Source organism: Cavia porcellus, unplaced genomic scaffold (assembly GCF_034190915.1).
Source record: "Cavia porcellus strain 051 isolate PalLab524CR breed Dunkin Hartley unplaced genomic scaffold, mCavPor4.1 scaffold_12, whole genome shotgun sequence".
NCBI classification, from domain to species: Eukaryota; Metazoa; Chordata; class Mammalia; order Rodentia; family Caviidae; genus Cavia; species Cavia porcellus.
The window spans coordinates 8,497,009-8,512,728 of record NW_026947495.1 but is presented as its reverse complement, the minus strand read 5'-3'; the positions used below and the strand labels follow the sequence as shown (position 1 = coordinate 8,512,728).

Below are 15,720 nucleotides of genomic sequence, written 5' to 3'. Positions count from 1 at the left end.
GGAAATCACCCTGGCCCCCAGAGCAGCACTGTGCACTACAGGGGTGCCCAGGCTCAGGGCCACATGCTCCTGGCTGTGCTCCAATGGAGACGTGGGGATGCATCTGATCGAAAGCAAACATTCTGCAGAACGTTTAGGAGACAACTGAGCTGGGCATGGGAAACACAGACCTGAAATACAAGCACCCTGAAGGCTGAGGCAGGAGGATTACAAGTTTAAACCTAGCCTGGGCCAATTGAGTGGTTTAATGAAAACTTGTCTCAAAGTAATAAGAAGGGCTGGGAATGTGACCACCAGTTGTTCAAAATGAAACTCAAAGGGACACCAGACCAAAAATACCTATGCTAAGAAAGATGAAAGCAAGGAGTTTGTGTGGGTAAAGGAGACAGGAGGTATGGGGAAGCTGTAGTCTTGGAGTCTTTCCCCTGAAGAGGTCATCAGGGCGGCTGGACACACAGTGTACAGTGTCCTGGATGGCAGTCCTCGTCAGCAGTACATTTGGGAGATGCTAAAGAAGTGCCTCCTGCAGCTGAGTACGGCTCCTGTGATGCGGGATTCAGGTCTATTCTGAGGAGCACAGCCTGTGTACAGACAGGTGCCGCATGAACCCTGGGTAAAAGTGGCTGAGGAAGCACCCTCTCTGGATGACTCAGCTGAGCCGGAAAGGCCCCAGGGCTCCACGTGTGCAGATCCAGCCTGCTGCACAGGGCGGAGAGAGGCAGGAGGTCACTGGCGCTAGTTGTCATCGCCAGGGTGTGCACAGGCCCACCCTGAGAGGCAGCTGGGATCAGTTCAGGAGATGGAGCCTTGGCCTGAGACGAGAGCACACACATGCTGAGGATGCCCGAGGTTGCAAGGTGTCACAGTGTGGTCCCTCTACCTGGGCTGAGCCCGAACTGCACACCAGAACGGACCCCTTTGCTTGGTAGCTCCCTGTGTGTGGACAGCTATCACTGGCAAGAGAAAAAGAACCAGTGCAGTGTAGGTCTGTGCATTTGTCATCTGAAGTTGTTCTGAATTAAACTGGAGGGGAAAAGAGTTCACTGCAAATGTGACCAGAGGCCATTGGCTGTCTTGGCAGCCTCTCTCACCTATTGTCATCTTTTCAAACAGTGTAGCAAGTGATTGGTAATTGCGACTCTGGCCTCACTGCTGGTCCCTGCAGGAGGCCAAGAGCCACAGTGCACTCAGGCTCAGGAATTGGAGGTGGATGGTGGCAGAGGGCAGGGGCGGGGAGCTGTGACCCCCCACAGACCACAGCACACAGCAGTCCTTTTCTGGTTTATTTCATCTGCTAACATTCATTCTCGATCTAGACAGAAACAATTAGGTGATTATGACCTGCTTCTCCATCAGCAACTCATTTTTTTGTATGAATAACCAAAAGATTTCTCAACACTTTTATTGTTTTTGATAAGAAGCTATAAATAAATAAAGCTTTAAACGCTCCTGGGTTCAAGTGAAACAGTTCCAGTTCCCAAAAAGCTCACAGACTTGTTGCTTGGACAGTTCTGCAGTCCCTGGCTCCCCTCCAGGGAACCCGTCTGGAGGGACATCTGTAGGTCTGTAGGGTGCTTGGTGACCACTGTGTCCACTCAGCCCCGGAGGGCTGTGGGATGGGGGCAGTTGCAGAGCAAGGATGGGGCCACTCTTTCCTTGATGTCCTGGGAAATGCCATGGGCACAAGGAAACTTCGCCCCAGTGCAGGCAGCCTGGGCGGGCAGGGCCATCCGGACAGCCGAGGGCCAAGGATGGCACTGGCCTTGGGTAGGACTGTCTCCAAATGCAGCAAAGAGACCGTGGGGAAACCCGTGCTTCCATGTACATGGGGACAGCGGGGCATAGCTAACATATACCCAGTATGTACAAGACAGTCTGCGCTCAGGCCAGTGCTACAAGCTCTGTTTTGAGAGAGGACAGCATGAGAAAACTGACCCCAGGGTTCCCCAAATCCCCATCTTCCAAGGGTGCACTCAAACGAAGAGCACGGAGCCCGCTTCCAGATGCTGACAGGGCCTGCACATTCACACAGCCACTCTACTCACTCACCGGGGGTGAGTGGGTGTCCACATCTCCAATGTGCCTGCCAAGCCCATCCTGCTTCTGGGCCCCAGTATAGACGACAAGCAAAGACGAAGCTGCTTCTGCCAGTGGCCCTGCTGCTGCTGTGGTGACCAACCCTTCAGAACGGGACCCTCCAGTGGCCCAGAGAGACCGGGAGTAGGAAAGAGGGCCTGTCCCGCTGCAGGGTCAGCAGGTGGCCTCCAGAACTGAGGGACAGGGTACAGGGCAAGTGCTTCCAACAGATATGCAACATGGCTTGTGGAGGCTGCTGGCCAGCCTACGAGAAGGTTGGGAGAAGTGTGGGGAGGCTGTGCACCCTGTGGGGTGGGCCATGCCACGTCAGGAACCTGAGGGGCTGAGTTACCTTCCTGGTCACCGAGAACCGCTGCGGCCCAGGGCAGGACTCACAGGCAACAGCCCTGTTCCCAGTGACAGGGCCTGACTGTACTTTTATGCAAGGGTCACAGGAATGTAGTATATGAGCCCTTGAGTAAAAGTCCCGGCAATGGGATGGCGACAGGTCAGGGAGAACAGGCAGGGGCACTCCTGGTACCCTATCTGCCCAGTGGTACCCCAAGGCCCAGCTGCACTATAGGTTCTGATCACAAGTCGGCGAGTGGCATCTGAGTTCCAGGGCTGGGACCAGAGTGGACTGCGGCAGCTAGGTAGCCCGCCTGGTCACTGACAGGTGGCCGAGGTGGGAGCTCCAGTCCTGAGACCCCTGAACTGCTGTGTTTCTAGGGAGGTGGCTTCCAGGTCCTAGGCACTGGGGCCCCTGGAGGCCAAGGGGTGTTGGGTTGGCTCTGCAAGTGGGTATGCTACCCTGCTGGGCTGCACAAGGTAAGCGTGGCTGTGTGCATAGTTCGTATCGGGCTTGCTCCTGGCCTGGCTCTCCTCTCTTCAGAGTCTCTGTCTCTTTTTCCAAACCATTAGCTGATGGCACAATGTGGGAGTCAGGGCAGCAGGGATGCCCCCTGCTCCAGAAGCCCTACCATGCCACTGTGCCTGTGGCATCTTTCCAGCTTGCTTCCCTCTGCCCCCAAAGGCTGGATATGCCCATCTGTCAGGCCTGTGCTGGGGAGGACAGCAAAGAAACCCTGCCCCACTCTTCCATTTCCCAAGATGTTACCTGCCTTCCAGTGAGCAGGTGTGGGGTCTCCCAGCAGTTCTGAGTGGCCCTGTGACCGGTCTCACCCTGCCCTACGAGGCCTTCCGGCAGCCCCTGCCACTACCATTTCTCGATGATGTGGCTCATGTAGTCCTCGGTGGGCACTCGGCCTGGCTCCTCGGCATCCTCAGCTGGCAGAGCCTCCTTGGCGCGGTGCAGCAGGCGCTCCTCCCGACTCCGGAGGCGCTGCTCCCTGCGCTCCAGCTGCCGCTTGTACTGGTAGCGCTGCTGGAAGAGGTCCTTGGCATAGTCATACAGCTGCATGTCCAGCTCATTGAGCTCCTCGATGCGCCGGATGGTGTCCTCGTCCACCTCCACGCCTCCTGCCCGTGTACTATTGTACTGCATGAAGGGCCGGATGAACTTGAGGTTGAACGTCCGCTCGAACAGGTACTGAGTCTTGCGCTGGAACTCAGTCAGGCCAAAGAAGGCCATGCCTCGAAGGTTCTTCTTGGCGCTCTCCAGCAGCAGCTGGGCGCGCTTGCCCTCGGGGATGAAGGAAAGGTTGTAGCAGCCCACCAGGCTCAGATCAGCCAGCATGCGCACCTGGCGGTTGTTGGCCAGGTTGTAGGGGCAGTCCATGAACTCCTGCAGTGTGCAGCCTGACCAGTCCGTGCCCTCATAGCAGGGTGGTAGCTCCTCGGGCGTGGGTGTGCGCCCATCGCACATGTGCAGTGAGGTCTTCCATGTGGCCCCGCGCTGCACATGCCGCCATTCACTCAGGTAGCGGGACACGGGGTCCCGCAGGAGGGTGATGTAGTAGAACTTCCTGTAACGAGAGTGGAGGGGAGGTGAGGGGAAGGCAGGGCACGAGGGCAGGGTCCCTGCTACATGCGTGTCCACCATGGGACCTGGACAGGTGGCTTTGTCTGATACCACCCGCTGTGCTCAGCTCTTACACAGATGTGTAGAGACCTGCCTGGGGCGGCTGCTAGGTATCAGCTCTGGACAGTGCCCCACAGCACCAGGCCTGGCTCCCTGTGCCTGCTAGCTCTTTGGGGGTCAACCCCAAGGTTCCTCACAGAACTGCCCATGGCACAGGTGCTTCTGATCCCCCTCCTGCCTGGGGAAGGCTGCTACCGAGAGCAAGGGTAATCCTGGGGAAGGACCCCTCTGGAGTGTGGGAGGCCAATGTCAGGTCAATTGGGGCCACCCAGTGGCTTGTTAGCTCCTGGTGCATGACAACCCCCGATGAGCCAAGTGTTTAGCCGGTGTCTGGCTTCATCCTCCAGAGGCACAGGGGTGCACATGGCAGCCAGACTGGCATCTCCCCATGGTGGGTTTAATACCACCTGTGACCTGTGGCTGCCCTGATGCTTCCGTGGGTACTGTTTCAGTGTGCCCGCAGTGTGCCCAAGCCTATGGGTGAGGAAGGTGTTCCCTCCTGAGTTTGTGCACTAAAAGCATGGGAAGCCATTGTTTTGGACAAGGCTTCTACAGACTTGTCTGTAAATGGAAATGGAGTCACTCATACTCAAGCTCCTGCTAAACCCAAATGAAGCTGCATCTGACAATCAGGAGAAATCGGGAGAGAACTAAACAGACCAGTTCCAATCAGGATGTTAAAATGCCTTTTTACAAAAAACTAACTTGCAAATAGCTAAGCAGGTTTTTTCTCATTGGTCCATCTCCCTGTCCCTGCCTTTTCAGGGGGCCCTATGAGGGCCCCTCACTGCCTCTCCCTCCCTCTGCCTTTTCCTCAGCTCTGATCACTGGTACCCCCGACCTTCCTGTGGGATGAGTATTGCTCCATTCTGGAGTCATTAATGAAGCCACTTCAGGATTGTAACCCTGTATCCGTCCGTCCTTGGACTCACTGCTGAGTGACTGGCTCCAGTTCTATCAGTGTTCATACTCTTTTCTTTGCTGTGCTGGGGATGGAAGCCCTGTGGGCTATGCCCTGCCACTTGAGGCTGTTCTTGAAGGACCACTGCAGACCTGCCGGGGCCTACTCCACAGACACAAAAGTCTCTGGAAGGACGCTCAGGGTAGATGGAGGTGATCTGAGGTGCTTGCAGCAAGGAGTGAGCAGGGTGGCTGAGGAGCAGGCTTTGGCCCTGATTTGGACAGGAAGACTCGAGTACCACTTGGACTTCTGCACAGATGGGCACCGACCACAGGCCAGAGCAGGGACAGTAACAACTTGGGTGTCCTGCACTGAACCACAAGGGCCAGAGGAGGAGGGCCGCATATTGAAAAGTGGATTTAAATCTTAGCATGTGGGCCACCAGCCACCGTCATCTGGGCCGGGACATTTAGATGCTGGACAACCCACGCAGTACCACCCCGGCCCCACGCCACCCCACCTGGCAGTTGGCCCAGCATTAAAGGTTTGCACTTTCCTTCCCCCGACTTTCTAAGGTGCAGAGAATTTTTTTTTTTTGGTTTTTTTTTTCCTTTTTATCGGTACCAGGGACCGAACTCACGACTGCCTGCTTCCAAGGCAGATGCTTATGCTGCTGAGCTAAATCCCCAGCCCCAAGTGCAGAGATTTTTTAAAACACTCACTACATAGCCCAGGCTGGCCTTGAGCCTGGAGTGCTCCTCCTACCCCAGCTTCCCAAGCATGTGCCCCACACGGCCCCTGTAACAGTGCCCTTCCTGGCAAATCTGGGAGCCCATCCCAAGACCTGGTCCTCCTTGGGCTGCCTTCATAACCGCTCAGCAGTCCCTCCTGTTCCAGAGACCATTTCTTGTCTCAAGAGTGCACCTGTCTGCCCACAGCAGCAGCGCCTCTTGCCCTCCTCCACCTGACAATAGTGCTCTGTCCTACCCTGGGTTTTTTTTTTTTTTTTTTTTTTTTTGTCTTTTTTTTTGAGACGGGGGTCTCACTATGCGGTTCAGACTGGCCTTGAGCTCACTTTGTAGCTCAGGCTCGTCTCGAACTCGCTACGATCCTCCCACCTCAGCCTCCCGAGTGCTGAGATTACAGGCGTGAGCCACCACGCCTGGCTGCCCTACACTGGTTTCCTCTGCCCACTCCTGACTTGCTGCTGGAGCCTAGGACACCCCAGCAGGAAAGGCCCCAGCCCGCTGGCAGTCCTAGCTCCTGCAGAAAGGGAGCAGCACATGAGCACCCCCTCTATAGCAAGTGCAGCATGCTGTCTCAGCTCACCTGGGCTGCCCGTCTTTCTCCGCAGTCTAGAATGGCCTGGAGCTCTCTCTACAGCTTAGGCTGGCCTCAAACTTGGCATCCTTCTGCCTCTGCCTCCTAGGTGCTGGATTAGAGGTATACGCCGCCACGCCTGACCAGGCCAGGGAATTCTCACAGATGTGCAGGAATCTAGTCTGAGGACAGCGAGCCACGTTCACATGGGTCCCCAAGAGACAGGCTTAGAAGCAGTATGGCAGACGTAGAGGAGGACGGAGCCCGAGTCTGCCATGAGGATGTCCTCAGACATGCCTTATCTGGGTCCATCGTGCTGGCAGGACTGTGGGTGTGATAAGTGCACCCAAAGTCACTCTGAACTGTGAAGCAGAAGCACAGCTCTCTGGGGCTGGTGGAGGTGAAACAGCCCAGGTTGCTGAGGCCTCCCCACTGTACCCATAGCAGGGCTGCCTATGTTGCACTTCTCTTCAAAGGGAGAAAGGACCCATGGTGCGATTTGGCCTCTAGACCTAACCCGTTTACTCAGAGCAGAGGCACCAAGGCACGACAGCCAGTGAACTAGGTATGGATGGCAGGCCAGGTGAGGCTGAGTGCTCAGGCTTTCCCTGTGGCATTGTCCTCTTACAGCTGGAGAGAGACCCAGGGTGTTCCGGAGCTACTAGGGGAACAGCCAGCCATGGCAGTCCTGCCTGGTGCTCCTGGACGTAAGCAGCAATGCCCAATGAGACAGCTCACCTGGAGACTCACTTTGTGCCCTGCTGGCCAGGTGAGTGTATCCCATGAAGAGCTGGCCTGGGCATCCTGCTGACCGCTGTCTGAGCTGCGTCTCAGGTGGCAGTGTTTTGTGACTCAACTATGAGCCAAAGTCACAGTCCACTTCCTATAAAGCGCAGCCAGGCAAGTTGCATAAATAAAAAAAGGAAAATCCAGGAAGATCTGCAGTGGGCATCACTGGGCAGGGTGACTTTAAACAGAAACCAGGCTATCCTGGGCACCATGGGGACAGAGCCCATGCCTTGGACTTTGGCCTACCATGGGCAGTGCCCTCCTGCGGGGAGCTGGGCAGGTTGCCCCTCAGGACTCCTAGACGGGAATCCTCTGGTCACACACAGGCTTCTTTTGCTTGTCAGCCAGGGGCAGATAGTTGGTGACAAGAGGACAGCTCAGGAGTACTTACAGTGTGGTCTCCCCCTGCAGGGAACCCAGATGGGGGAAGCTGAGGCAGCGGGTATGTGTACAGAGCAGGCAGTGGAGGGATGAGGGATGCTGGGAGTCCTCATGTGGGGCCCTTCAACTCTGCCCACAGTCAGGCTGCCAGGTGAGGATGTGGGGAGCTCAGGGTGTGCTGCCCAGCAAGATGAGCCGGGCTTTGGGCCAACCTATCCTCAGGGCCTCCAGCACACGAGGGTCCGGAAGGCTCTGGGAGTGCCTTCCTAGTCTGTCCCGTCGTTCAGGCTGGCTCCACCTGGACTCACTGGCTCCCTGCCAGGTAACAGCAGCTGCTTCCGGCTTCCTTCCCCCAGTGACTGGCTGGGAAGAAGGTGACAGCCTTTCCCTGTCTCTCAGTGCCTCAGCCTCCACCCAGGGTGTGGACTCTTGCTGCAGTGGCAGGTGCCCCTGGATTCCCACAAAAGGCCTGGTTTGGGAGTTTGTGTGCCACTTCCCAAACATTAGAGGAGCTAGGGAGGTCTCCAGGAGGAGATGATCTGGGCAGTGTCTCTGCACAACTGCACCTTTAGGTCAGTGCTATTACAGCCACCTGTCCTGCCTGTCCCATGACAGGCCAGACAGGGCAGGGCTACAGGTATGCAGTGCAGAGCCTGCTCCCTCCCGATGAGGAAGTGGACACCTCCCAGTATTCTGGCTCAGGAGCTACTTCTGGCCACAAAACACCCTTCCCTGCCAGCCTGGCTGGGGGGGGTACCAGTGTACCCCCTGGGAACAGGCCCTCCTCAGCTCTGTGTTAGGGCCCACAACAGGGCTCCTTCTTTCTCTGGGGCTTCCCTCCCATCTGTTGCCATCTGTTCCCAGGTCTCTGCCATCTGTTCCGCACACATGCCTGTGAACTCTGCTCTGCCCTTGCCGGACAGGCCAGCACCCACACCACAGAGGAGGCACGGCCACCTCTCCCAGGACAACATGGCCAGCATGTGAACAAGGTGACCGCTTGGCTAGCTGCTCCCACCCAGGCCTCTCGAGATCAGTCCAGGTTCGGAAACTGACCTCTGGCTTCCAGCAAACACAGCACGACCAAGTACCATGGAGACCAAGTACCACGGAGTGCTTGTCAACCTACCCAGTGGCCACCTGGGCCTGACTGCTGTCCTGGAACATGTGCGAGGGTGGTGGTGGTGGTGAGGGCTGCCCCACTACACATAGGGCAGAGGTGAGCAGGGTCCATCTGGGTGGGACAGAGAGCAGAAGCCAGGGGCCAATGCAGCTGGTTGGCTCTTCTCCTCTTGGGGGGCTTCTCAGCCTACCCACTCCCCAAGACACAGGCATAAAACGAGGCAGAGGCAGGAGGATCACAAGTTTTAGGTCACCCAGCAAGACCCTGTCCTAAACTAAACCAAACCAAGTAAGGCTGGGGGTGTGGCTCAGTGGTAGAAGGCCCCTAGGCGTGACCCCCAGTATCACAAATAAAATTAATAAAATAAAAGGCCTGGCATCAGATAGACAGAGCCTGGCTCTGCCAGCTCCCCCTACCCTGCCATGTGGCCTGAGGGAGTCACTGGGTCCCTGCGTCCAGTTCTGGCCTCCACTAACCAAGCTGACAAACCCCCTCCCTCCCAGGCTTGCAAGGACTTAGCAGAGTGCTGCAATCAGAGTTAGAGGGCATTGCAGCCTCTCAGCATCCACAGGTGCAAGGAGCTCGCCACTGTCCGAGTCACTTAAACACTCAGGACTTAAAGGAGGAGGGGTGAGTTCTGGCTCCCATGTGAGTCTACAGGTAGGGAAGGGAGGTGTGACAAAAAGACCTGCAGGGTGGAGCACCTGACCTCCTGGCAACAGGCAGCAGTGCTGGGGCTCTGGGAAGAGAGGCATCTTACAGGACTCAGTGGCAGCACTCGCCTCTTCCCACCACAGCCTCCTGACAGCAGGTCTGCAGCAGAACCTCTAACTCTGGCACCTACCAGATGCACGGGGCCCTGGAGGCACTCAGATTACTGGGCCAGGCCTCTGCTCCTGCTCAGCAGCCTGTCCCCCTGCCTGCTGTGCACAGGACAGGAAGGCCTGCCATGCACAGGACGTGGCCACTAAAGACCCCACTAAGCAAGCACTTCAGAGGGAAGGGTCAGGAGCCAGAGCTGAGACGTGGGGAGCAGCAGCCCTGGTGAAGCAGCCAGATAAGGGGCCCCTGCAGAAGGGGACAGGACGAGCTTTGACAGCTTGGCCCAGACTTGACCCAAGTATGTGGCTGCAGGACACTGTTAGTAAACAGTGCAGAAGATGACATTTGCCATCCTTGCTTGGAAATACCAAATTAAGAGATATATGTGAAAAAGTAAACAACTCCACAAGCCTCCTTTCAGCTGACAACACTTGCTGCTGTACTGGGCACTAGAAATGTCTGCTTGCTGTATGAGGGAGGTGACCAGAATGTTAGGGAAGAACAGGCTGTGAACTGAGACATCTTACTCTTGCAGAGCTATGCCACAGTGAAGCTGAGGCACTGGCAGGGTGCCTGGGCCAGGGCATGTGGGTCTCCAAAGAGCCAGCCCCTCTGAAGGCACCCAAGAGCCAGAAGCCCCGGCCAGCCCTAAGAAGCAGTGACCCCGTACCCACACTCACAGCTATGTGTTCTGTCCATCATGTGACCTTTCCATGCCTGACAAGGACTCTGCAAGACTCCAGGGACAGAGGATAGAAGGTGATTGCTGCTCTTAGCCCCACGGGGAACTGCTACGCAGGCCATGCCCATCACACTTCTGCACTGGCATGGATGGGTGGAAAGTCCCAACCTGCAGCTTGTATTCGGGTCACCTGGCATTCCTGATAGGGTGGCCCTCCGTCACAGTGCCTCGGTGGATACACCCAGAGGCATTGCCCCTCCCTGAGACACACTTCCCAGCTGACACAGAGCACAGTGAGCCCCTATTAAAGTACACAGGGGACTGGACTGAGGTACCAGGACCATGACCAGCTCTGCCTGGCTGGGGTCAGACCAGGCTGGCCTTGGCTCCAGGTGTCCTGGGAGCCTTGCCTTGAGAGGGGACCACAAGGCCAGGCTTGGAGGTGCTGTCCACCGAACCTCTGGGGGAGAGAGGGTGGGCTGCAGGTTGTCTGACAGCTTCCTATCTGCTGTTTCCCAAAGCACTGCGGCCATGGGCCTCTCCTAGTGGACACTCAGAAGCAATGCTATGCTGGGGTTGCACCTAAACTCCTCGGCCTGGCCTGCTGTCCACCCCTCCCCAACCAAGCTCCTTCTCACTGCTCAGGGTAGCACTCCAGCAAGCGGTCCTGATGAGGTGGCAACCCAGCCAGGCTTGGGCTCGAGGGGCAGCGGCTCATTCCTATTTTATAACTGCTCACCTGGCTCTTGCTGCCTTGTGATACCTGGCAGGTGAGGTGCCACTTCTGGTCAGCTGCACAGGCCCGCACCTCAGGGTCAAGGGGAGATGATGGTGCTCTGCTCCTCAGCTGCCCTCAGTGGGACAGCTGGGCAGCTGGTGGTGTACGTGATGGCATGGCCTGGCACCAGCCTCCAGGGCTTGTCTCCTGACCTACCTGGGAGATATTAAGTTTACTCTTTCTAGAAGCCTCTAGACTTTTGCTAGGCGGCTACCCAGCCAGGACTTAAGACTGCGCCTTCCCTACTCCCACAGGCTGCACACTCACGACCACAGCCGCTGTTCATGCCCTGGAGAGAGGGATGCCAAGGACTGGCAAGGCTCAGGGCAGCGCTATCCCGGTCAGGGTATCCAGTGCAGGCTAAGTGTCCCCATCAGAAGACCACTGGATGATGCCAACTTCCAGTATCTGCCAAGCATACACCCTGTATACACATGGCCACATGTGAAGCCATGGCTATGCCCGGACACTGTCCCTATAGGGTTCAGGAGTGCTCAAGGACTGTGTGGGAAGGGTCAGGGCAGTGACTCGGCAGTAACCAGGAGGCACAGTGCTCTGGGTCCTCTGAGTGAGGCAGGACCACAGCCCATACGTCAAGGCTCACAGGGCCCCCGAGACCAAGACTGCAAAGCACACAAACCTGGCTCTGAAGAGACGGAGTAGAATCACAACACCAGCCAGGGGCCCAGAGGGCGTGTCCCTGGCACAGCGCCCTGGGCATTCTCCGTGCTTCTCTAGTTTCACAAACAGGCTCATGCTAGCTGACAAATGAACCAGTGAAAAAATAATGTACACGACTCAGTGTGATTTTCCTGAGGGAGGTGTGAGTCAGAGAGGCTTAAGATGTGTCCAGAGCCACGCCACTGTGAGCTGTCTGCCTTCCTGGGGTTAAACTGCTCTGAAGCCCATGTTTGCATCGGGCGAGGATGTCCCATGGGGCGAGGAGGTCCTGAGAGTCCTCACAGCAGTCAAGATTCTAGGTGAAATCGCCCAATTTTCTCCCACAGGGTCCCACATGGCTGTGGCCCAGAGCAGAGGCTACACAGCCCCCACGCACACACCTTCACCCACATGAGCAGGGAGGAGCCTGGAGACAGCGGCCTCAAGTGCTCTGGAGCAAGACAGAAATTCATAGCCGAGAGCACACTTTAGAGAGAGGCCATTCCACACCCAAATGAAGGCAGTGGCTCACTTTCCACTGCCCTCTCACCCCTGCAGTGGGGGTGACCTGCCTCTGGGTGAGAAGAGAGCTGTGACTGAAGAGAGATCCAGGGTTCTGGATATACTGGTCTTTCCAGAACCAAGAATCCTCCCAATCCTCCACCCCAACCACTCAGGTCCCATCCGCTGTACTCTGTGCCTATCCAGGGGAAGGGAGGGATGGATAGGGACGTCTCTGGCTGTGTTCCTACAAGGCATGGCATGGGTACCACTGTCAGACCCCTCTGTGGGTGGGCAATGGTGCCCCTTGTGCAGCCAGGTTCCCAGATCTCAGAGGAGCCCAACTCTGGAGTGCCCATAGCAAGTGGGTATGGAAGTCAGCAGTGGGAGCCAGGTTGCCCACCTGCTGAGGGCTGTGCCACTGTGTGACTGTGGGGTTCCCAGAGAATACCCTGGCATCTGCTTCCTTCTTGAACAACTTGGCTCAGCACAGCAGTAGTTAAAACTCTTCCTACGGTACTGAAAATGCCTTCACTTTACTTTTGTGTGTTTCTGGTAAGAACCACGGGCACACTGGTACGTTTGCACATGCGTGTGTCCATGGAGGTGCATGCACAGCTGGAACTCCATACGTACATGCAAAGCAGCACACACAGTGGGACATCACGGAATCCAGGTAACAGGTTCACTTTCCTGCTCCTCCAACTGTAAATTTTTCAAAATAAAAAGCAAAGAGGGAAATCCCTTCAAAGAAAAGGCCAGGCCATTTTGAACAGACTACCCACTTTTATGGAAACTCTTCTGTACTGCAGTTCCAGAGGGAAAAATCACCAGTTGATTCTACTAGGCCAGGGTCAGCCCACCCCCTAATCAGACAGTCAGAGAAGGTCAGTGAACTCCGTTTCATTTACCATACAGACACTAAAACCCACAGCAGACTCTTACCAAGTTCAGCCCAGTGCAGAACATGAGAGACTACACTAAGGGTGGCTCTCAGGGGAGAAAGACTGGTTTAATAAGAACACTCCCATGAGACTCATCTTGTCAACAGATTATGGATCTCAGCAATACCCTACACAGGAAGCACTTGGCAAATGTTTATAATGTTATAAGCTCTCAGGAAGGGATGAACAGGAAGGAGCTTTTTTTTTTTTGAGACAGGGTCTTGCTACATAGCCTAGGTTGGCCTCAAACTCGTGGTGATCCTCCTGCCTCAGCCTCCTGAGTTACAGGTATATGGCACCATGCCCAGCTGGACAAGAGCTTTTTTTTGTCTTTTGAGACAGGGTCTCTCTATGCAGTTCAGGCTGCCTTGAGCTCACCTTGTAGCCCAGGCTGGTCTCGAACTTACAATTCTCCTGCCTCAGCCTCCCGAGTGCTGAGATTCCAGCTGTGTGCCACCATGCCCAAGAGCTCTTTTCATATGATGAAATCATTTCCTCCAAGGTCGGGAGGAGGACAGGGTCCCCCTCTCCCCAGTGATTCTGAATATGGACTCTCAGCTGCTGTGCTAAAATGACAGGACAGAACTAAAAGGAGGCCACCCAGGGTCTCTGTCCAAGCACGGGGTCACTGCGTCAGGGCAATGCACAGAGCCTCCTGGTCCATCAGGCCCCCCAGCACAGGGACTTCTCACTGTTGCCCCAGCCCAGGGTCTCACTCAGAGCATGAAAGCTGTGGTTTACTCTGTAGCCTCCTGGGGTGCCAGGGGAACTCAGTGGGTACGTCAGTCAGGGTAGCTGCTTCCCTCTGAGCTCAGCATGCACCTGAGGGAAAGCCCTGGCTGCATGGCCCAGGTTCTCCAGGGGCTGACAAGCAGGGTGACCTTGGCCTGCATTAGACACCCTGCCTGGCAGAGCAGGGCTTTGAAAAGGTACATGCAGGGAAGGGGGCAGCCTCAGCCTGGAGCTCCTTGTTTTCTACTGCTTCCCTTGTCCTGATCCTTTCTGCTGGGTGGGGGTACAGGTCCGGAGGGCCCCCACAAGGAGAAGGCTCATGGCTCTGCTTGGGCTGACCCTGCAGCCTGGCCACATGCCCACAAACTCTTCTGCCTGAGCACATGCTCTCTCTTCCCCAAAGCATTCACCAGCCCTCTTCCTGCATCCGGCTCCCTCTCTGTAGGTCATAGGCGCGCGCCAATGCACTCCTCCAGTGTGGGGTAAGGTGGCTGTGCTTGGAGGCTGGCCCAGGAAAGACCCTGAGGTCTGGAGAGCAGTGCAGGCTGGTCCGGGGGACAGAAGGTGCCAACACAGGAAGGCTGCAGGGACAGCAGTGAGGTGCCAGTGGGCAGAGCCAAACAGGAATTCGGGGGTGGTGGTGCATGTCTGCCCTGCCCCAGGCCTTCCCACTGCTGCAGACACTGGGTGAAGGTGGCCAGATCGGGCCCTGGAGGAGCACCCTGGCTGCCCAGGCCTCCTGCTGCTACCTGTTCGCCCTCCCAAGGTGCCACAGATTGATAGGCATGTGGCCCTCACCTGAGTGATGGAGGGTGGGCTCTGACATGGTGGGAGGGCACTGGGCTCCTGGCCACTGAATGCTACCTCAGGGGCTAGACAGCTGCACTGCCGGGCATCTGGGGAAGACTCAAGCCTTACAGAGAAGGACATGACCTGATTCCAGGGAGCAGCCAGCACAGCACTGTCAGCTAGGCTCTCTGGGTCGCATGCCAGGGCTACAGCAGCCCACCTGGGGGAAGGGGACCATTGTACAGGGTAACCAAGGCCCAGGGCTATGTGAATGGGCGTTGGCAGCCCAAGCAGAGGGGGACAGTAGTGTCTTGTGTCTTGGTGCTCAAAGGACCTTGGGCAGGCTCCAGTGGGGGTGGGGAGATAGTGACTCACAGGGCAGGAGGAAGAGTGGGTGGGGGTGCTGTCAGCTGATGGTCCCCACTGCAAAGGGAAGCCTGACTCATGGGCAGAGTGGTGGGAGGCGGGATAAGGGCAGCCTCTGGCTGGGGGTCAGGACCTAGACCTCACCTGCCCATACCATAGTCACTATCACTCTGGTGGTGGGGACAAGCCTGCCAGCCAACAGGGAGTGCATCCTGCTTTCCCTTGGGGGAGCTCAGGGGCGGGACATGTGGCCCCGTGGAGGCTACCAGGCCAGGAATCACAATAGCTACAGCCCAGAAGCCAGGGCAGACTATGCTGCAATGGGGACAGCTTCCCAGTGACAGCCACTTTCTGGGCACAGACCCTGAGGAGGAGCCCTGCTTGCCATCTCCCAGAACCCAATGCCCCTCCCAGCCTCAAATGGCCCCTGGGACAGACACATGAGGAGAAGACAGCAGGATGGCCTCCCTGACCAGGGAAGGAAGTCAGGTTACAGGGCACTGAGTACCTGGAAGAACGTCAACAAATCCTGGTGGTAGGGGAGGAAGCTGGGAGAAGGGCTAGGTGGTCCCACGGCTGGCCTTGGACCACAGAACGGCCCGTGGGTGGGGCAGACACTGAACCTCAGGTTCTAGGTTGCAGGCTGGGATCCATTCCAGGGATGCCCTGGGATTCTGTGAGCTCACATCTCTTCCGTATCCTACACCCCTGTTGCATACCTGCCTCAAACCCCACAGAGCACCAAGTTTTGGCCTAACTTCCAGGACCACAGAATCAGAGCGCGGCCACAGCCCACCCTGTCCGAGCTCCCACAT

At 56.7% G+C, this 15,720-nt stretch overlaps 1 protein-coding gene across 1 annotated transcript in view; it reads right to left on the bottom strand.

Moving 5' to 3' along the window:
- Nucleotides 1-1,270: 1,270 nt before the first annotated feature.
- Hs6st1 (heparan sulfate 6-O-sulfotransferase 1) overlaps nucleotides 1,271-15,720 on the bottom strand; it is a 32,045-nt gene continuing 17,595 nt past the window's right edge. The window contains exon 2 of the mRNA XM_003478761.4: nucleotides 1,271-4,001. Within this exon, the coding sequence (XP_003478809.2) occupies nucleotides 3,293-4,001 (709 nt within the window). The 3' untranslated portion in view covers nucleotides 1,271-3,292. The remainder of the gene's footprint in view (nucleotides 4,002-15,720) is intronic.